This window comes from Triticum urartu, chromosome 1 (assembly GCF_003073215.2).
Source record: "Triticum urartu cultivar G1812 chromosome 1, Tu2.1, whole genome shotgun sequence".
NCBI classification, from domain to species: Eukaryota; Viridiplantae; Streptophyta; class Magnoliopsida; order Poales; family Poaceae; genus Triticum; species Triticum urartu.
The window spans coordinates 370,850,609-370,873,743 of record NC_053022.1 but is presented as its reverse complement, the minus strand read 5'-3'; the positions used below and the strand labels follow the sequence as shown (position 1 = coordinate 370,873,743).

Genomic DNA, 23,135 nt, shown 5'->3' with positions numbered 1-23,135 from the left:
TAGCTCCCGGTGTCTATGCGCGCCCATATTTCCGTGTCCTCTGCGCCGCGTACCGCTAACTAAGTCCAAGCGTTCACACCCCATGGTTAATTATTGCCTAAAAATACCTGATGCTTTCTCAACTTGCTTATACATAATCTAAAATATGTTGTGTAGCATGACAAGGTATTGCACTGTTTGCGTAACATGCATGAACATGCAAAGGTGTTGCTCAACTTGTTGCCATATCTCCAGAATTCATAAAGCATATCATGCTTAAATCTTGTCTCATCTCTCCAAAACAAATGATACATCGAGAGGACAACCTAGCAGTCTTGAAACCGATCGAATCACACATGGCCACGTCTGATCATGCATACGTACGTAAGCTACTACGTCAAACAGCTCGACCCCATCCCATGCATGCATCCATATCACCAGGCTATAAATACAACTCTCTCCAAGCTCTCTTGCATCCCAAACCCAAAGCACTGGAGTAGCTATATCATTCTAGCACACCCACACAATCACAATGGCACCCAGTGCTGCCCTCTTCGTCGCCCTGAGCCTCCTCCTCTCCGCCGTCGCCGCCCACGGCTGCGGAAGCACCTATTGCCAACCGCCGGTCGTCGTGCCGACACCACCCATCGTCGTTCCGCCGCCATACCATGGAGGAGGAGGGCACGGCCACGGCCACGGCGGGCAGTGCTCCATCAACGTGCTCAACCTGAGGGTGTGCGCCAACGTTCTCAGCGGACTGCTCGGCCTCAAGATCGGCGTTCCGGTGCACGACCAATGCTGCCCGCTGCTCCAGGGGTTGGCCGACCTTGACGCCGCCGTCTGCCTCTGCACCGCCGTCAGGGCCAACATCCTCGGCCTCCACCTCAACGTGCCTGTGGACATCAGCCTCCTCCTCAACCACTGCGGCAAGAAGTGCCCGTCCGGTTTCACTTGCCCAGCCCATTAACAGAAGTACCGTTTTGCATGGGCGCCCAATAAGATTTGCTTTCCGTACTTCGTTTTCATGATATGTGGAACTGTTCCACTCCCACATTTTAATTGTGTAACCAGTACTACTACAGTATTTATTTATTTTTGGCAAACAAGCATGTACTCTTCATATTGATAAATATCAACAGTGAGCAATAATTATTACTCTAGCTAATTGTCCAATTGTAGCTTCTTCCTTTTTGCGAATTTGTACAAAATAGCTTGCAGCTTTTTCTAGAAATAATCCACTTTTTTAGTTATTGACAAAAAGGGAAAAAGGCGATCAACGGGACGAACAGATGCAGCATGACCATCTACAATTAATGATGGCAACCCTAGGGTAATAGGGAAGGTGCTCCAACAACAACACCTCCATGAAAGAAATGACGTTGAAACAACACTGTCACTAGATACAAATAGTCAAATACTAAGGCTGCGTTTGGCAGCAAAGTTATTTTAAAGTTTTCTGGCAATACCGCGGTTTCTGAAAGAAAAAACATGGTTTTAAATACTTTGATGCGTTTGGCTTCAGCAAAAACTAAAGTTTTGTAAACCACGGTATCTCTGAAACCATGGTCTTTTTGGAGTATCTGGAAAAGAGGTCCTGACCTCTTTTTTCTAGACAGAGCGGAGAGAAAAGATCGGGGCGATCGCATCGCAGTTGACATCGCCGTCTACTCGAGATAACAGTATCCAGCTGCGATCCTTTTTCTTTTTCTGTTAGTATATGGTAAACGGCATGTATTATATCTCCTAGACCGATTCAGTTAGATTTGTTTACCACGTGCTAGTCTCCATCTATTCTCTTCATCATGAGCGAATCAAGCTCACCAAGGGATAGACATATTCTACGTATCCTAGCATCTATAGATCGAGCGGACGTGTGCATGGCGGCTGCATGCTGCCGGCCGTCGTTAACAGCCGCTAATTACTCAGTCATCCATACTAAATACTAGGGTCAAAACTTTGATAAAACAGCACCAGCCAAACACATGTAAAACTGAGAAAAACATTGGTTTTAAGAAACTGTAGTATTCCTCGTCCATCTATCGGAATACCGTGGTTTTCAATTACCACAGTTCTCCAAAAACTTTGCTGCCAAGCTACCCCTAAGGTCAGCTAATAGGTTTTCACCCATTGAAAAAAAGTCTGAGTAAACTTTGAGCAGTGTTTTCAACAAGAGAACAACACGTGAATGCCGCCATTTCTAGGTTCAACCAATGAAGAGTCACCTAATCGAAGTCAAGTGGACACATGGTGTTGACTTTGAGCAACGCCTATGGGCATCCACCATCGACACTGATCCCGTGACGTCGAGAGTCCAAGCCGCCCATGTCGAGCCGATTTAGGCCAGTCATGTAGGAAACCTCTGACAAGGGTTGAGTCACACATCGAGCGGCCAGATCTGCCATTGTAGATGCCCTTCACAGGCCATGTCGAGTACTCCAACCCCAACACCAAACTTGTGGGGAAGATTCCTCCATGTCTTAGAACTTGGGGAAGAACTCTAGCTTGTTTCATCTCTCTCTCTCTCTCTCTCTCTCTCTCTCTCTCTCTCTCTCATGATTTGAATCAACTATTTATCCATGTGTACCTTTTGCTATAATTTGTGCTAGTTTTCCTTCTAATTTCCTCCTCGTTCTTTATGTTCTTTCTCAAATCCACCTTCAATTCATAAAGATAGGACCATCATAGCGCTTGCCTTGTATCATTGGGTCTATTGAACTCCATTCTTACCCTAACAACATGCTCTCGTTATTGGCGGCATTCTTGTTACACTAACAATGCTCATGGTTAGGAAAACAGAATCATTAACAAAAAATGAGTTGGCCCAGAGGTCTGACCAGGGATCTTTGGTTTTTATCTTTCTGCACATTCAACTAGGTTTTCCTTTAAACCTTACATTCAAGAACCATTGCAATTCTAGCATAAAATATAAACTTAGTTGTGCACATGAAAATAGACTAATAACAACTTTATTATTTGTCTTAGTGCATCTCCAACGCTGGCCCCCCAAACTGGACAACGCATTTGTCTGCGGACCAGGGGCGACCAGTCCGCGGACACTGATGTGGGAGCCGGCCATCCAACTATAGTTGCATACATTTCAAACATGATTTCAACAAATTGAATGAATTACATGCAAACCGGATGATCTTCATCTAAACCGGAGCACATTCATTACATTTTTTATATATTTTAATTAAAAAAAGCGACCAGGCCTAAACCTAGCATGTGGCGGCGTCCATCCCCACGTCCTTCTTGTTCCCTTCCAGTGATCTCTGGACTCATCTCGTTGTCTCCATGAGAGGCAGCAATAAGATCCCCGAAGTGAAGGTGCGATCACCGGCAAGGAACAGTAGAACATGGGAGATGGACCGGCCCACATGAGATTTGAGGCCCCGTCGCTTCCATTTCCTACTCATTCTCGTCGGATTATGAGACATGTCCGTCGCTGGTGGACGTGAGATCCACGATGGAAGTGGAGGGGCCGGCACGCTCATCGTCCCACCGGCGCAGTCAATCAGTGTTTGGCGATGCGTAGGACGCGCGGCTGGCTATGTTCTCGTCCGCGATCGCCGGCGTCGTCAACGTCGCCTCCGTGTATGGTTGCGCCACCTGTATGTTGCGAGCGGCGGCTTGAGTGCGGGCGGCCTCATAGAGCGCCTGATGCTCGGCAACGAAGCTGGGATTCGCTGCGACCATTCACCCTGTGCGTTCGGTTTATTCGGTTTACATGGTTCGATTTATATGGTTTTTCAGTTTGTACGGTATTAATACTTCGGTAAATATGGTATGAAATTAAAATATGGTTCGGTTTCGGTATATACCAAATTATTTCGGTATGGTTTCGGTATATACCATAAAAACCAAAGTTGACGCGAATTTGGAAATGACGTAATAATAATTAGCAAATTTATGACTCAAAACACATACTATTCTACACAAATAGTATATGACTATATATATAAGTATATATGCATGCATTGATTCATCTGTTGATGGTTATGGACCTGCTTAGCATTTTAAAAATAGAAAAATGACTATGTTACAAGAAAAAATTACGTGCTTAGTAGTGCATTTGACTCATGTACAAGAAAAATGACAACTTCTATGGTTGTTCATCTCAAGAAATATAAATTTATTTTTTACTTCGGTTTATTCGGTTAACCGTTCGGTTTTCCGGTATATACCATAAAAACCAAGTTCAAATCGGTATGAAAAGTTCATACCATACCGAAACTAGAAACCATAAAAACCATAAAATTGGTTCGGTTTGGTTTATTTTCGGTATGGTTTTTCGGTTCGGTTTTTAAATGCACAGAGTGAGCGGCCATGGCCGGCATGAATTCCTTGTTCGCGCGCTTGTCGTAGATATGTTCCTCTGTCAGTCGGTGTTGCTCGAGAAGGAACAAGTTGTACCGCTGCTCCTCCTGCGCCTGCCAAAACAGCGACATAGGCGCGGATATTGGCTCCTCCTCCGCCAAATAGGTTGGCGGTAGCCTGTGCACCCCTATCGCCGAGATGGCCGGCAGTAGGTGGGTACAAGCACTGTATTTAATACTTAGAATTTTTTACGTTAGGGCGTGCACCCCTATCGCCAAGAACCCTGGCGGTAGGAAAATGGTAGGATCTCAAAAAAAAAATTAAACCAGGGTTAGCTCAACTTTCGCAAAAGGATCGAAAGACTGAATTTGTCCGGCGGTGGAGGCCGTGCTGCCCACCGCTCAGTTAGTACACTGTACACGCAGCGGAGTTGTGTGGCCTTCCAAAAAAACTAGACTCACAGACTCTTATAGGCTAATACGGGCTCTTTCCTTCTAATTAAACTTGCCCCCCCCCCACCCCCGATTTTCAGTTGGGGTGGGGCCCCTCATCCTGATTTGCATCCAATTAAAAAAGCCCACCTCAGCCTCTCCGTAAACCCCGTAAAATTGTTGCCCGTGTGTGTAGCATTGCCCGTGGCCTTCGGAGTACGAAACCGAACCGAACTAGAGAGCTGCCGCCATATAGTCTCGTTGGCGTCGCTCGTCCCTCCCCTGTCCTCAATCCCCAAATCCAACCCATAATGTCGAAATCCGCCTTCCGCTCGGGCAGACCGGACTACATCCTCCTCAACGCAAACGGATACATCGACGACTTCCCCGTGAACGACACCACCGCCAGAACCTCCACAAAATCAGCGCCGGTCCAGGTGACCTTCGTCATCAACGATCCGCCGCGCCTATCCAGATTCTACGTCTACAGCCCCACCGTCCACAGTGCCCCCACGGTGTCGGAGATCGTTTGGTCATAGGAGAACCTCGCCCTCCTCCGCATCCACCTCGCTGCTTCCGGCCCAGCAGAGTACTTCATCTACAGGGCGGGAGGGCCAGGGTGCAAGGCCAGGGCGTCGCTCGTTCTGCTCCCAGACGCCGGCCCCTACATCTACAGAGAGACGATCGACCAGAACCTCATCTACCTCCTGCCAGATGGCGACGGCAAGCACTTCATCCTAGCCGCTCTCGGATGGGAGTCAAAGACGTAGACGTGCAGGCTCCATGTCTTCAGGTCCAAGCACTCGGGCGGCTAAAAACCTAGCCGCTGCCGCCGCAAACTCCCTCCTCCCCTCCCTCCGCCACCGCCGGAAGACGCCGTCGGGCTAAGCCCGGGGGCTGACGGTGATGGCGGGGGATCTCCTCTGCCGCGCGTCTTCACGTTGGGGCAGACCCCAAGGCGTGTGGTGGCGCGACCGATTTGGGATCTGCGACGCGGCGGATGGCGGCGGGAGACCGGCCCGTCCTCGGACGGCGACGGCTTGGCGCGGCGGGCCAGGGCTGCAGGTGCTGCGGATGGCCCTTCGAGCGGCGGCTGCGGTTGCCGGCAGCCGGCCTGGCTGCGGTGGCGTGCATGTTGTCTTCAGATCAGCGACGACGGCGTGGAGGGATTGATGGTCTCGTCGGCGGCACCTCCGATTAGATCTGTTCTGACCGGTGTAGCCGGCGGTGGTGGTCATCTCTTCCGTCAGAGGTGGCCGGCCTGAGGCTGGGTGTTCGGATCTCGGAATCCGTCATCTGGCACCAGCTGCGAGTGGGGGAGACGTAGTTGTCGGTGAAAACCGAGCCGACGGCGGGCGATGGCGGCGTTCCACGTCGTTACCTTGATGAAGGCATCGTCATGTGACTTCCGTCGACCCACTCGTATTGCTCCGGGGGAAACCCTAGGATTTGGTGTTCCATACCGGACGATGGCGGCACAGCGGTGTCGCTTCTCTCTTGGGAGCGTCGTTTTGTGGAGCAGCGCTGGAAGTCAGAGGCAGGAGGTGGAGCGGCTTCGTCTTGCACGAAGCTTCGGTGGAGATGTCAAGTCATGCCTGACCGACAGGTGCTACGCTTGGTCATGCCTGGTCGGCAGGTGCTATGCACAACAGATCCTCCAAGGGCTTCAAGCTGTGTCGGCTGGTGGTACGTGGCAGCATGGCGTTGAGGTGTATCAGTGGCGACCGCGATGTGTACAGCTGTTTGCACGCAGGGAGGAGGTGTCGTTGGGCGCCGTGGTGGCGTCGACGATAGCTGGACCGAGCAAGGTTGATGCATCAGTACAGTTTTGAAGATGGAGCGGTGGCAGTTGGCGGCGGCGGCCTTTGAGAGCACGCCGGACCAGTGTGTGCCATAGACCCGGCAAGTGGCTAGGATGGGGTCTCAGGTCTTAAATGTTAGGCTTGGCTGCGATGTCTGTTTGGTATTAGGCCCAGACTATCTGCGCCCCTTCATCAACTGGATAGATGTAGCGACAGTTTGTTGCTTAGACGGCGGCTTTAGTTTTACTATTGTATGACTCTTGTGAGAATAATTAATAAAGTGACCGTATGCATCGCCTAGATGCAGAGGCCGGGGGTCATCCTCCTTTTTTTTTAAAAAAAGTCCAAGCACGGCGCCTGGACCCAGCAGCCATTCGTCCCAGGCATTCCCTCTGGACTAACAGAGCGTCAAGCAGACGTGACTCCCGACAAGGTGATCAACGTGGGAGATGGGGTGCTAGGCTATGTCGATCTATGGCATGGCATATGCTACTCTGCAACGTGCTCGACGAGCCAGTGACGTCGCGCTTTGTTCCATTGCCCGCGCTGCTGCCCAACAACAAAGAACACTACCGCGAAATCTTGGCACGGTCCTCCGCGACGTCACATGCACAGATGGCATGGTGATCAACTGATCACATGTGTCGAGTTGGAACGATTGTTCAAGCTTATAAGCAGCAACATCCCCGGCGTCTCGGGCAGGGACGTGCTCTGTGACTCTGAATTGGCCAAGGATCCGAGGGAGGAGGAGGAGGAATACGAGGGAGCAAGTCGGAGGCTCATCACATGGTACAGGCACATCTCTTGGGACTATTGGCGCAAGGGAAGGAAAAATTTCGTGTTTTGACCCTTTTGCCGTTTAAAATCGGGATCTGACCCTGGTATGAAAAAAAATCGAGATTTGACCATTTTGCTACCGCCAAAGGCCCTGGCGGTATAGATATACAGGCTACCGCCGGCACCCTTGGCGGTAGGTTCCCTGACGCCGTCAGGCCGTTAACGACCGTGGACACGTGGCAAAGGGACCTATCGCCGCGGCCTATGGCGGTAGGGTGGCCAACCCTATCGTCGGAAATGTTGCCGTTTTGGTCATAGAACAACTGCATTTGGGTGTCCAACCCTACGTCCCTACCGCCAGGAACCCTGGCGGTAGGGTGGCCAACCCTACCGCCATGACCCCTGACGGTAGGGTTTAGGGTTTAGTGTTTAGTGTTTAGCAGAAATGTTGTCGTTTTGGTCACAGAAAAAGTGCATTTGGGTGGCCGACAAGTCAAGTCACAACAATATGATGTTGTAGTTCGGATAACAGAGTACTAAATAGAGTAGACATATGTCTCATACATAAATACATAGTCATTTGTCTCATACATAGAATAGACATAAGTCTCATACAGAAATAGATGATAATGTCTCTACTGATAGATAGAAGCCTCAGTGACGATGTCTCGCCTGGCGGGAAGGCGGATCTCGAATGAAAAGTTCATCACATATAACTCGGTTTCCTGTAGCAATGCAACTCAACAACCCTTTTCCATTCCCATTCGTTCAGCATTTCTTCAATCTTGCCATCATCAGTTATGTCAATCAATTTTCTTTCCCCACGGCCATCTGACTGCTTCCTGCTGACGTAGTACACAAAATCGTCTTCCTTTAACCCTTGCTTCAACATGAATTTAGTCTTCAACCAATCAAAAGTGAGGTCCACTTCACTAACTTGCACAACACTTGGAGAAAAGCCTTGGACATGAACGATAGGGCTAAGCACCCACTGAGTACCCTTAGCCATCTGCAACACACAAATCGCGTTGAGTACCTAACCTACCCCTTGAGCATAACCACTAGGAAAAAGAAACTAGGTTTGCACAAAACTAAGAAAACTAGGGTTTGCACAAAACTATAGCAATGGCATCTTGAGCAATAGCATCTCCATCAACATTAGCAATGGCATCTTCATCAACATGAACATGTGCATGTTCATCAACATGATCAACGGCCTCATCTCCAACATGATCATCAGCTAGCTTAACTACCCCCCTAACCCTAACCCTAACACTTAAGCTAGCTTGCCACAACAAAGAGTGACACATATTACTTAGGTCAACCATAAATGCAAGGGGGTTGCAAAACTTGTTGATTCCAACAAAAGTAGATGATTTGAACCAACCAAATGAAGGGGGGATGGGGGAGGTACCTTGGGTGATGCAAATGGCCTCGATCCAAGGGGCAAATCTCAAGCAATGGAGGGGGATCTAGTGGGTGCTTGGTGGGGGAGAAGAGGGGGAGAGAGTGAGGGTTGGGGGAAGAAGGTGAGTGGAGTGGGTGGGTGGTGAGTGGACCCCACCAAACCTTATCCTCCAGGACCCTACCGCCAGGGGCCACGGCAGTAGGAAATCACAACCTACCGCCATAGGGCACGGCGGTAACGTGGGAGCACGTGCTGGGTTCCTGTGACCAAAACAGCAAGCGTCTCAGCGGTAGGGTTGCACACCCTACCGCCGTAGCGTTCAGCGGTAGGACCCTACTACCAAGGGGCCTGGCGGTAAGGTGTGCAACCCTACCGCTGAGCCGCTGGCTGTTTTGGTCACAGGAGGGTGGGCGTGGGGGGAGGCACCCTACCGGCGGGTGTCACGGCGGTAGGATGTACAGACCTACCGCCTTAGTTTCTGGCGGTAGGGTGGCCCAGAGTGCATTTTTTGCACCTCCTAACTTATCTTGTTTTCAATTTTTGGCAGGCAACATTTAAACACTTGTAAACATCAAGCATATGTATGATATATGAAGCACACATCCACAAATCTATAAATAAGATAGGTTGGATACATAGCAAACAGACATCCACAAAGGTTTTCACCAAGTTATACATAGCAAATTAACGAAATAGTTTCACGAGCAAATCCATATGGTTCACGAAGCAAACATGAAAGTCTTTAGTTCAACGACACGGCAGCAACTTCAGTCCCTCCTTCCCCTCTTCGTGGTCCGGTCCTCGTTGTTCTTCGATCGCTTCTCGGTCGCCTTCTTGCGATGAGTAGGACGCGCTTTCTGAAACGGGGATGGACTCTTCCAATCCTTCTTCGGCACATTCCTCTTCTCACGTTGGGTTCTCTGAGTTGGTGGAGGTCCGTCGGGATCATCGTACTCCTCCTCCTTAGCGTCCTCTTCCTCATCGTTCTCTTCCTCTTCTTCACCATGTTCTTCTTCTGCTCCCTCTTCCTTGCCTTCTTCTTCATCTTCCTCTTCATCATCGTCGTCCTCTCCCTCCTCCTCATCATCTTGAACCGCCATAGACGATGAGGCGGCCTGGCTCAATGAAGCGAGGCTACGCTTCGGTGATGCAGGAGCAATCACATCAGCGGAGGAGGTGGCACACCCAAGCAGGCCCACAAGCTTGCGACATTTTTTGACGAACTTCTGCAATAAGAACGAAACAATAAGCACAATATGGATCAACTTCATGATGAACATAAGCAAAAGAACTCCATGTTACCTTCACCGTTCCCCTCAACTTGTTCTCACTAGCTCGAGTCCCGGGGATAGAACTAAGCACATCAGAGGCATCAAAAATGCTTTTGTTCAGCTCCGAAGACTACAATGAAATAAAATGAGTCAGTAGCACTAAAGTTGATTTCATACGACCGTCGGTTGAAAACAGATAAAAACAACTTACCACTCTGTTGATGATGGGGCCATACTCCCTAAATCCGCCTTGTAGCTCTCTGATGCTGTCATTGTAGGCTTCATTCTCGGAGTCGTCGTCGTACAGACTTTCGGCATCTGCTGTCGTCCACTGGTCTTAGGCGCAGACGATGCTTGATTCCATCATCGAACCACAGCAGGTGATCTGTGTACTCCTCCCAGTCAATCACTTTTCTCTCGGTATCTTTGCGAGTTTTCCGCTGGTTCCATTCAGTCACGTATTTGGCGTGTTGGTCTCCCCAATCGGTGATAGACTGATTCTTCTACCTGCTCATCCGGCAAAGCATAAGAAAGAATGTTAAAAACCATTAGGAAGAATGTGAAACATCAAAACAAAAGTTGGTAACGACGAGAACGGGCGGTGGTACTCACAAGTGCAGTTCGAAGCCACCGGTATCTCTGACGATGCCGGCTGGTGGTGTACGTTGCGCCTTACCAAATTGCGCGGAAATGCACTATGGCAAGTGGTACTCGATGGCATAGACACAAATCATGGGCACGATGCATCGCCAGAGAAGCATGTGTTCCGTGCACATCGCATTCAGCTCGAACCCCCACTCTCGGTCATTAGCATACGGCCGCCAGTTAACCTAGTACCAAAAGTGGTAAGCTCAAGTGAAAGTGTTGTCGACCACATTCGAAATCTAGTTCTTATACCTGGAAATGCGTAAGAGTATCAAGCTTGTTGCTGAAGATCTTGTACAAGGCCTTGGATTCACCCGAGATTGTACCCACCACATCCCAAGCGTATGCAGCGATCGGGTATCGAGCTTCGTCGCCATCTTCGCCATAGTCAGTCCATGCACCCGCTCCAATCTTCTCTGGACGCCCCACCGGGATTCTCTCCCACATCCAAATGAAGAGGCCCCATACACATCCACACATACCGGACGTAGCTTCCTTCCTCTGGGTTGCGTCAAGCTACAAAACAAGTATAGATGATAAGATGCCAAAATCCAAAGCAGCACACGTCCATGATATTTGAAACAATGTGACATTCACTTACTGGACGGTATAGGTAGGCGAGGCCGGCGGCCCCCCAGCTGTACCCCGCATCCCAGTCCGCCACGAAGTTGAGATACATCCATAGGGCAGTGTCCCCAGAGCAGTCTGGAAACAGTACCTCCATGAGAAGATATCACAGGTAGGCCCTGGCGTACTGCGCCACCACCCAGGGTTCGGCACCTTCCGGACACTTGCTCCGGTACTTCAGGAGCCAGGGCAGCGGGACGCCGGAAGTCCGGTTCTTCTTATCTCGGGGGCAGTCGCCGATGAGGGCGATAACCCTGTCGTGTCAGTTCTTCCTCTCCACTCGTCCTGTGATAGCACGACCCTCGAGCGGTAGGCCCTTAATCATCCCCCGGTCCTCGAGTGTAACCGTCATCTCCCCACATGGAAGATGGAAGTTGTGCGTCTCTGACCGCCACCGATCGATCAAAGCCGTGAGAGCCGAGTGGACGAGTGTCAGCGGCTTGTGCTTGAACTGCAAGACGAAACCCAACAGTCGGGCTCTCTTGTAGAACGGCGCGTACCGCTCGTCGTACTCCATCTTCACGGTCGTCCTGTGACCCCTCATCTGCAGTGGCGGGAGCATCTGTCGAAATGAAGACCCAAACAATTAGTAACTTTTTTTCATCGATTCGAAATATTTGGTTTAAGAAAGTTACTTAGCACTTCATTCTCAATGAAACGAGCACAACGGCCCTTGTCGAACGTAGGGTCAAGCATAGTATACTTGATACCAATGTCATCCACAAGAGGTGGCCTCCTAAAAAATTGCATAAACATAAGCATAAGCATATCAAAAGAATTTTTAACATGAACTAGGGGACATATAGATGCATAACAAAGGCTCATCAAGGTTCAAATGCATCATATCATATTTCTCCAATAACATCCAACATGCATCATCTCATATTTTCTTAAAAAACAAAAAACATGAACTAGGGTTCATCTTGAGGGGTTCACCATTTTTACCCAGACAAAATCCAGTATTTGCATCATCTAACATACACTACATGCAACAAATATCTCCAATATTCATCATATAATATTTTTTATAACAAAAAAATATGAACTAGGTTCATCTTGAGGATTCATACACTACATATAACAAATATCTCCAATATTCACCATACACTACATCCACTACTTGCATCATAGCATAGGAACATGCATCATCTATCACAACAAATGCCTCCAACATGTTGTTGGGGAACGTAGTAATTTCAAAAAAATTCCTACGCACACGCAAGATCATGGTGATGCATAGCAAAGAGAGGGGAGAGTGTGGTCTACGTACCCTCATAGACCGTAAGCGGAAGCGTTATGACAACGCGGTTGATGTAGTCGTACGTCTTCACGATCGACCGGTCCTCAGTACCGAACGTACGGCACCTCCGCGTTCGGCACACGTTCAGCTCGGTGATGTCCCGCGAACTCACGATCCAGTAGAGCTTCCGGAAAAAGCTTCGTCAGCACGACGGTGTGGTGACGGTGTTGATGAAGCTACTGACGCAGGGCTTCGCCTAAGCACCGCTACGATATGACCGAGGTGGATTATGGTGGAGGGGGGCACCGCAGACGGCTAAGAGATCAATGATCTATTGTTGTGTGTTCAAGGGGTGCCCCCCTCCCCGTATATAAAGGAGTGGAGGAGGGGGAGGGGGCCGGCCTCCTATGGCGCGCCCCATGAGGAGTCCTACTCCCATCGAGACTAGGACTCCCCCCTTCCAAGTAGGAGTAGGAGAAGGGAAGGAAGGGAGAGAAGGAAAGGGGGGCGCCCCCCTCCTTGTCCAATTCGGACTAGAGGGGGAGGGGGCGCGCGGCTGCCCTGGCCGCCCCTCCTCTTCTCCCACTAGGGCCCATTAGGCCCAATATACTCCCCGGGGGGTTCCGGTAACCCCCCCCCTACTCCGGTATATGTCCGAAACCTCCCGAAACACTTCCGGTGTCCGAACATAGTCGTTCAATATATCGATCTTTACGTCTCGACCATTTCGAGACTCCTCGTCATGTCTATGATCATATCCGGGACTCCGAACTACCTTCGGTACATCAAAACACAAAAACTCATAATACCGATCATCACAGAACTTTAAGCGTGCGGACCCTATGGGTTCGAGAACTATGTAGACATGACCGAGACACGTCTCCGGTCAATAACCAATAGCGGAACCTGGATTCTCATATTGGTTCCTACATATTCTACGAAGATCTTTATCGGTCAAACCGCATAACAACATACGTTGTTCCCTTTGTCATCGGTATGTTACTTGCCCGAGATTCGATCGTCGGTATCTCAATACCTAGTTCAATCTCGTTACCGGCAAGTCTCTATTTACTCGTTCCGTAATGCATCATTCCGTAACTAACTCATTAGTCACATTGCTTGCAAGGCTTATAGTGATGTGCATTACTGAGAGGGCCCAGAGATACCTCTCCGACAATCGTAGTGACAAATCCTATTCTTGATCTATGCCAACTCAACGAACACCATCGGAGACACCTGTAGAGCACCTTTATAATCACCCAGTTACGTTGTGACGTTTGGTAGCACACAAAGTGTTCTTCCGATAATCGGGAGTTGCATAATCTCATAGTCATAGGAACACATATAAGTCATGAAGAAAGCAATAGCAATAAACTAAACGATCAAGTGCTAAGCTAACGAAATGGGTCATGTCAATCACATCATTCTCTTAATGATGTGATCCCGTTAATCAAATGACAACTCATGTCTATGGCTAGGAAACTCAACCATCTTTGATCAACGAGCTAGTCAAGTAGAGGCATACTAGTGACACTATGTTTGTCTATGTATTCACGCATGTATTATGTTTTCGGTTAATACAATTCTAGCATGAATAATAAACATTTATCATGATATGAGGAAATAAATAATAACTTTATTATTGCCTCTAGGGCATATTTCCTTCACATGCATCATATAAAAAAACATTCAAATCAAATATTAACTAGGGTTCATCTTAACACAACCATACCAACTAGTGAATAGAGTTCATATCTAACACAATATAACATCTAAATCAACCTAAATCAATCCTAGGGTTAAAAAATATTCAATCTAGTTCAAAAAAGGAGTGATTTGAATCGAATAATGCGACGAATCGAAAGGTGTTTGATTAAAACTAATTGGAGGGATCGAAAGAGCTTACTTTTCTCTCTTCGGGGCCATCTCGATCCGCACAATCCGTGAAGAAACGAAGAAGATCGGAGGGGGGGAGTGAAGGGGATGAGAGAGGGTGAGTTGGAAGAACTGCTCTGTTCTTCATGGGGGGGGGGGGCGGGGGGGGGAGAGGGGGGTGGGGGCCGGCCGGCCCGCGGTTTATATATGTCCACACCCTACCGCCAGAGACGTCGGCGATAGGTTCAGACATCCTACCGCCGGGAGGAGCGGCGGTAGGGTGTGACGGAGGGGCACGAAGGCCGTTATCGCTGCTGACGTGGATAAGTTTGCTACCGCCGCAGGCGCTGGAGGTAGGCTATAGGATCCTACCGCCGGGCCTCGTGGCGGTAGCAAAAAGGGTCAAATCCTGAAATTCTTTCCAACAGGGGTCAGGTCCTGAATTTCTATGCGAAGTGTCAAAGGGGAGCATGCTTCATGTTGATGATGACCTTGGAACTGTCTCTTTGCCTGGTCGCGACGCCGGCGCTGCAAGCCTGCCATTGAAGGACCTGAAAACGACCTATCCCATCGTGTGTGCTGATGATGTTGTTTGCCTCATGTCAAAGGAGGATGGTTGGGACGAAACTAAATGGGTCGTCACCGTTGACATGAGGAACAAGGAGGTGCGAGAGCTGATGCCACTTGATGCAAATAGATCCTTGGATTTCCATCCAACTTATGTTTGCTGTGCGCTGCACAAATATCTGATGAATGGCAATTCAGGTAACTGTGCAGCTCAATGTTTTTCCTTGTGTACTTTTTAGGCATATGTTGTTCCATAGATGTGTTTGAGTACATTTCATTTCAGTCTGTACGGTTCTCTTTTCATGTATCCCATGCCAGATCAGTCACATCTTTTGTTGTTCATGTTATCATCTGTACGGATTTGGCCCATTTTCTTCACCTGTGGCTTTTGACAGTAATAGAAAAGACTTGGATCATTGGAAACGTTTGATTTTTGTTGAACAACTTGGAATTGCTTGAGGTGTGATTAGGTAAAAGGACATCTTAATTAGGTGCTCACTTTGAATCGGTATGATCAATTCGTTGTTAGATTATGCTGATTGGGGCCTGAATTCAAACTGGTAATTTGGTTATGAAATCATCGTGCATTTGAGTATTTCTGTAGTGATTAGTGAGTGGTCATGAATCTAATTGTTTTGTGCTCCATGTGCATCAGATGAAGTTGAGGATGGTGCAAGAAATGCTCATTGTGCTGGTAGTGCTACTCATGAGGTACATAGTCCCGCCCTGATGGCCCGATGGCCTGTTTCTGGTGTTCTTGTTGCCCTCTTTGCGCAGTAAGATGACCTATAAGTTGGTTTTGCAGCTGCGCCCGTCAAACTCAAACCATGACAGCAAGAGTCCCCAGCAGAAGCGGCAGAGATTGTTGCAACCAAATCAAATACTGTGGCCAGAGGATCCGCAATAGGTACCGCAGCAATAGATTATACAATCCTCTCACGTACGTCCATGAAGCTTGTGATATGGAAAAACTTTCTGTGCAAGATACTTGATCTTAAAGTCCTCATGCTTATGGTCTTGAAAAAGAAAAATTGCCTGCAGTATGGTTCTTTAAGGTTGTCGCTTGTGCATCTACTAATGCGTGTAAAGCTCGTGTCTACCGATTATTGGTTGCGCTAAAATTTGTGGCTGATGATTTCTATTTCATAAATGCTTTTGCCGAGTTAATAAGATCCAGCTCAGAAGCATACTAGGAGTAAGCTCATTGAATGATGGAAGTGATTTTGAAAAATGATGGCTTCTTTCAAGATGTTCAACGTTTTCTGAAATTCTATTAATATGCTCTCCAGATATTGTGGTAAATACACAAAAAATATGTTCTGCCCTTCCTGCATGTTTTTTGTCTCAACAACATCTAGATATAAACAGAGCAAAAATTACTTCCATCAAGCTCCACTATGAAGGAAGTGATTTTTGCTATCCGATAGTTTAATTTGAAGTTCCAGATATTACCTTTCCAGACTAACCTACAAACTAGTCTCCAATGGTATAAATTAAAATTACAGATACTGTTCTACACAAACTAGTGATTTTTCCATCATATTATTTCGAAAAAATAGGAGGGCAAACTATTGCAAGAGGAGCTGCAGGAATACTAAGCCTCTAGCCCAGGACACAAGAGTAAGCTGCAGAAGAGTAAGAGGTCGCTGTCAAAACATGTCATCGTAGCAGTCAAACTAGCACTAAGATTAATCTACAGGCAAGAATAATAGCATGATGCAAGTCACCTATAGGCAAGAGCTATATAATGCAAGTCAAACTAGCACAAGAATTATATTATGATGCAAGTTGCAAGTGACCTAGATGCAAGACATTGCTGACATGATTCACATTTGGGCAAGAACAACTTCATGGAGAGAAGAAGGAAAAGAAAAATTTATGGATTATGGTCCACCAGGAAAATTTTGCACTGCAGCCAACGGCTACTCCCTTCATCCCATAATATAAGAGCGTTTTAGATACCAGTGTAGTGTCAAAAACGCTCTTATATTATGGGACGGAGGGAGTAGTTGATAAAACCAATAATGCAAATTATAGCTAACAGAAGAATTTTGCACTGCATTAGAGAGCTGTTGGCTGCTACAGTCCTGAAACAACTAATCGTAGAACTGAAGGCATAGCTAGCGATATTCAGCTAGATGGCCGAATTTAATCCCTGAGGAAATAGTCGCATCAATTTCTCAAAAAGGTAGTTGGCCAACCATTTCAAAGATGCGCCTGCAATTATGCTAAATCCAAGCAGAGCATCATGAGTAAGAACTTTGAACGTAGAAGAAAAGGATCTCAGATTTGGATTGTCTTTTACAAACATTTGGAAATTTGAATTGTTAGGGCTTTCTCACAAAGAGAAAACACCCTCAAAAAATTAGTGTATGCTTCTTAGTGTGGCGTGCACACGGTATTCTTTAGTAAAAGGCGAAAGAATAGTTCGCTTTGTGCTCACCACGCAGCTGCGTGCTTCTCCTAGGTCACACCCGGCCCCCTTATGTAGCCGAGCTCTCTGCTCCCTCCTTCTAGCCAGGCGAGGTGGGACTAAAAACGCCTGCCTCCGCTCGCTGCTTTCCCTTCTGCTGCAGTGCTGCTGCTGCCGCACATGTCCACCAGAAAGCCCACAGAAACACGTTATATTGTCTCCCGAAAGCCCACTCAAGATGCAACAACAGCCCAGCCCACGGTGGTCTTGTCTCCTCCACGACTCCTTTCTGCAACTCCGCTGGATAGGCGGGAGCTCCTATACAGCGCTGCAGGCGCCCGTTCGCGCTCCTGGCGCCTGCAGCGCCCCGCGCTGGGCCGGCCCATGAACCATGGTGACCAGGGGAATGCAAAAACCTCGCCAAAAAAATGAAAATAATAATGCTATCTACAGGATTCAAACTTATCACATCATCTATATCTATACTACTGTTAAAAGATCAAACGTGACTTCTCCTACATCCACACAAGAAAGTGCACACAGGATAATCCCAGACGTTCGATCAGACCCACTTAGTACCATCCAATTGTCCACATTTCATCAACCATACATGAACCAGATCGACGGTTCTAGGCAAATGTTCTGCCGGCAGACTCCCACGTACAGGCTCCTACACGTCCCAACGATGACATCTCCATCCAGCGAATAAACAGTATCTCCGCGATCAACGCCACCACCATGCCACGAACCTCGCGTCGGCACGCCGCCCCGCCGTCCTCGCTCCGCTCCGCCCTGCCCGGCCGCCCTCGCCCTAGTCTCCGCGACGTCCTCGACCCGCCTTGCAGCCCTAACTCTCCTCAATACACCGTCGTCGCCACGCCGCCCTCTCCCCCGATGTCTGCGACGTCCTCGACCCGTCGCGCTGCCTTACCTCCAGTGTCATCACCCCGCTGGCAAGCAACATCTCCAGGACATCTGACTACTTCCGGACCTGCCAGTGCACAGGTTAGATCAACTGAAATTGCACGTCCTTTGGTCAGACATAAGACAAAGGGAATTGCTCTTTTAATCTGACAACCGGAAATTTGATACTTACAGTACATCATGATTTGCATAGCAAACTGAGTTGAGGCACGGTTCAGTAAGTGTTTCACAACGGGAGCCATTGAGAAGACAATATGTCTGGATCTCAGCGTAGTGGGATACGTACTCCCTTTCAGGACCTAACGAACAACGGCAATTCAGGTAAATACAGATATCACCTACTCTTAGCTACTAAGATCATGTAAGTACCGACTATGTCATTGCCTTGCAGGTCAAAAAATAGATCCAAAAGAACTAAAGAGACAGAGGGAAAGGGAGAGGTATGCACTAAACAGGGATGCAATATTGAAAAAAAGAAAGGAGGCAAGGGATCGTAAGAAAGCTATGTCCGCTATTTTAAATGGAACCAACACTCCATCTAAGACATCCATGGCCATGTCGCCTGGTTACTCAATTTTCTCTGTTCTTTATCATACATTTCATTAATCACAGCTAAATTCATGTTAATTAATTTTCTCTTTGGACAGGTTTTGACACTATGGAGATGCCCAGTGCGCAGTCTGCTATCACCCAGCAACGACACACACCAGTTGTGGAAGGTCATGTGTTCTCCTACATCCAAACATACTAGCAGCTTTTGTGTGTCAGCAACTGACTTTGGTAATACAATTTGGATGCAGGCATACCTGTTGATGTGGTAATGAGTGACCAGACTCCACTTAATGGTCCATGTTCACTAACAACACTAGGTACTGTCGTCTCTAACAATGAAAATGTTAATAATATCAACTCTGCCATTGAGTCCTCCCAACTGACTGTGTTACGACCGCCACTTCAAGCCTACAGATGCAACAGTTCATATGGTAATCATTTCTGGCTCATATTAACTATCATACATAATTCACACATACATAGTACATGGACCATAATCGTGTGTTGCTCAAGTTGTTTTGAACCTAATTCACACTTACTATACAGAAGCAAAACAAGCACTGAAGAGGCAGAGGGAAAATGTCCGATATGAGCAACATAAAGAAAAGATATTGCAAAGCCTACGTGACAAACGTCGTGCTGCCAAATCTACAGTAGTGCTTACAACTGGAGAACAAAACCAATCTGATACACATGATGCCAGCTACATGAAACACTGTATATCTTATCTTTGATTTCCTAACTAAGATACACTCAATGTTTTTGTAGCTGATGAAGATTGTGATTGGCTACACACAAATGATACATACCTGATACAAAACATTGGAAGGAGGATGAGGCCAGACAACATACTCACTGCGGAACAATAACTGAAATTGCTATTACCATTACCTGTGATATAAATAGTGGGAACTTTGAATCAACCGCTTTTGTGGTACCTGGAAGAGTTATTGTCCATCATTTGGTCAGGAAGTGTGTTCTACTAAGTGTACAAACTGAAGCTGCATGAAAAACAAAGGAATGGAGACAAAGCCTACTTGAGGATAGATTGAACTGACCTCTGGAAATAGTCTGGTCTATTGCAAGCCGTTATGACAACAGCGGCGACAGAGAGATTAGGCTGATCCTGTAGAGCACGTATGCGAGCTGCGAACTCCTTCCCGGAGCGACTTGATGACGCACTGGATCTCGATCCAATTCGATATGCCTGCTCCCGAATAGTGTCGACCAGCTCACATCTCGATCTCCTCTGAGGCAGTAGGATGGAGGCGGCAGAGTCGATCCTGGGAAGATCCGCGGGGTTGGCGGCGAGGCACGACCGCGGTGGTGAGAGGAGGGGGTGGGGCAAGGCCGTGCTGGGGATAAGGGCCGGTGGGGCGAGGCCCTGGTGGGAATAGGAGGAGACGGGGCAGGCCATGGTGGTGGAGGTGGTGGGGTGGGGGTGGGGGCGGGGGGGGGGGCGCCGGCCGACGTCGTGCCGGGAAAGGATGTGGCGTGCTGCAGAGTAGGCGTCGTGCTACAGAGGAGGCGGCTGGCGGAGGAAGAAGTGAGAAGTGGAGAAAGCAAAGTGATAGTGTACTGGAGAGATCGATATAGTGATAGTGCGACGGGTTACATCCTGTTGCTCTTTTTTTATTTTACTTTTCACCGGTTGTTCCTTATTAGTGTTTCTTTGGTTGCTTTTTCTCTCTCTTTTGCAATCCGACCTCTGGTTGCTTTTCTATCACCTAATTAGGCCACCCAGATTAAACAGTACATCGACCAAATGGATCATTGGCCGTGTCTCTTTTGTTTAACTTTTGTATCTATGATCGACAACCTATTCGGTGAAAGTAATAATTATATGGGTTTCTCTCAAAATAATTATGCATTCACAAATTCATTTTTTTATTGATAACCGTTTTGTTCATTTGATTTATATACAAAATATATGGGTTTAGAAATTTAGTTATTTTATTGATAGCCCTTTTGGTCATTTGATTTATATTAGCGGCAAACGTTGTTTAGTTCCTTTTTTATCGAGCGTATCCGGTATGATAGTGTGGTTCAGTCATCATCATTTTATGATACTATTTTTTATTAATATTTTTGTTATTAAGCATAACAAAATTTATTTATCATCAAGGTCATCTTGTGGTCTCTGGATGTTAAATTTCATGGAGTACTTCACAGGAGATAGTTTGTCCGACACTCCCGAACAGGTATATTTTGCATCGTATCATGATAATAATTATTTTGTGTTGTATCATTATTTGAGAACTAAGTCTTATTACTACTTCACTTTAGGTTCACATGAAAGATTTTAGAACAAAATTAGTTGTCATTTTAGTCGACTCGGAATTCAATGATGACGATATAAGAAACCGAGACTTGGATGATGATGAAACCAACACGGATCCCACTGATTGTATGATTGTCGAAAGACCTCCTAACAAACCTAAAGTATCCAACTCATCTTCACAAGTTGAGCTCATCTCGCAATCATTTATCCTTTCGCCGCCTGTCACTCCAACAAACGACGACTTAATAGATGAACTTTGCTTGTTCATCAGCATGGTTTATGATGTCCCGATGCTAGAGTAAGACACATTTTTGCAATTCATTTTTGTTCCTATTACTCTTGTATAATGACAGAATTCCTATTTCACAGGAGCGAATGGGTGACAAGCTCCCAGCCTTACCCTATTAATTTAAACTTGAGACAATTAAAGAACATATTAAAAAATGATGAGTACATGGATGCTGATTGTTTTAACATGGCTGTGAGGATACTAGCGTGCCACGACGTCCAGCTTGCTAGAGACGTCCCAGTACACTATATGGATCTACGATTCTGTGTAAGTTATTTTAATCACATTTTACATTTTGCCTCATTCTACTAATATTTTCTTACAACATTGTAGTCCATGTCCCACTATGCACGAGTCCCAAGTCATCGTGAAGGTATGGACATTGCTATGTTGGCACAATTGTTTGATAGCTGGCCTGACAACAATGAGTATCATATCTCAGAATGTGATACGGTAAGATTTAAATTTAAATTTATTGATTATTTGGTCTTAATGAATGATAATGATTGATGTATTTCTAAATGCATGTATAATTGTAGATTTTATTGCCTCGTGATATTCTTGGGTTATTTTTATTGTTTGTCTTGGACCAACATAAAAAAGTTGTATCTATTTTGGACCCACTTTCGGAAAGCATATACTTGAAACTTGTTGGAGAACGTAGCAATAATTCAAAATTTTCCTACGTGTCACAAAGATCAATCTATGGAGTCATCTAGCAACGAGGGAGGAGTAGATCTACATACCCTTGTAGATCGCGCGCGGAAGCGTTCAAGAGAACGGGGTTGATGGAGTCGTACTCGTCGTGATCCAAATCACCGATGATCCTAGCGCCGAACGGACGGCACCTCCGCGTTCAACACACGTACGGAGCAGCGACGTCTCCTCCTTCTTGATCCAGCAAGGGGGGAGGAGAGGTTGATGGAGATCCAGCAGCACGGCGGCGTGGTGGTGGAAGTAGCGGGATTCCAACAGGGCTTCGCCAAGCGCTGCGGGAGGAGGAAGATGTGTCGTGGGAGGGAGAGGGGAGGCGCCAGGCCCTAGGTATGGTTGCCCTCCCTTCCCCCCACTATATATAGGGCCAAGGGAGAGGGGGAGGGCGCAGCCTTGCCCCTTCCTCCAAGGAAGGGTGCGGCCAAGGGGGGGAGGAGTCCATCCTCCCCAAGGCACCTCGGAGGTGCCTTCCCCCTTTAGGACTCTCCCCTCCTCTTGTCCCTTTGGCGCATGGGCCTCTAGGGGCTGGTGCCCTTGGCCCATGTAGGCCAAGGCGCACCCCCTACAGCCCATGTGGCCCCCCGGGGCAGGTGGCCCCACCCGGTGGACCCCCGGGACCCTTCCGGTGGTCCCGGTACAATACCGGTGACCCCGAAACTTGTCCCGATGGCCGAAAGCACTTCCTATATATAATTCTTTACCTCCGGACCATTCCGGAACTCCTCGTGACGTCCGGGATCTCATCCGGGACTCCGAACAACTTTCGGGTTACCATACTAATATCTCTACCCTAGCGTCACGAACCTTAAGTGTGTAGACCCTACGGGTTCGGGAGACATGCAGACATGACCGAGATGACTCTCCGGTCAATAACCAACAGCGGGATCTGGATACCCATGTTGGCTCCCACATGTTCCACGATGATCTCATCGGATGAACCACGATGTCAAGGATTCAATCAATCCCGTATACAATTCCCTTTGTCTAGCGGTACGATACTTGCCCGAGATTCGATCGTCGGTA

The 23,135-nt window shown here is 47.5% G+C and overlaps 1 protein-coding gene and 1 non-coding gene across 2 annotated transcripts; one reads left to right on the top strand and one right to left on the bottom strand.

The window, feature by feature from the left end:
- Window positions 1–451: 451 nt before the first annotated feature.
- Window positions 452–1,139, top strand: LOC125533964 (cortical cell-delineating protein-like). The gene has a single exon (XM_048697285.1). It carries the CDS (start codon window positions 512–514, stop codon window positions 944–946), a length of 435 nt encoding a protein of 144 aa, XP_048553242.1. The 5' UTR covers window positions 452–511; the 3' UTR covers window positions 947–1,139.
- A 16,133-nt stretch (window positions 1,140–17,272) lies between these two features.
- LOC125533431 lies at window positions 17,273–17,391 on the bottom strand. Its single transcript, XR_007294305.1, has one exon. It is a non-coding gene; the product is annotated as a U5 spliceosomal RNA (small nuclear RNA).
- Window positions 17,392–23,135: the final 5,744 nt, after the last annotated feature.

Excerpts from the sequence above, each read along its gene's own strand:
- LOC125533964 (XM_048697285.1), top strand. The coding sequence starts at position 512 with ATGGCACCCAGTGCTGCCCTCTTCGTCGCCCTGAGCCTCCTCCTCTCC.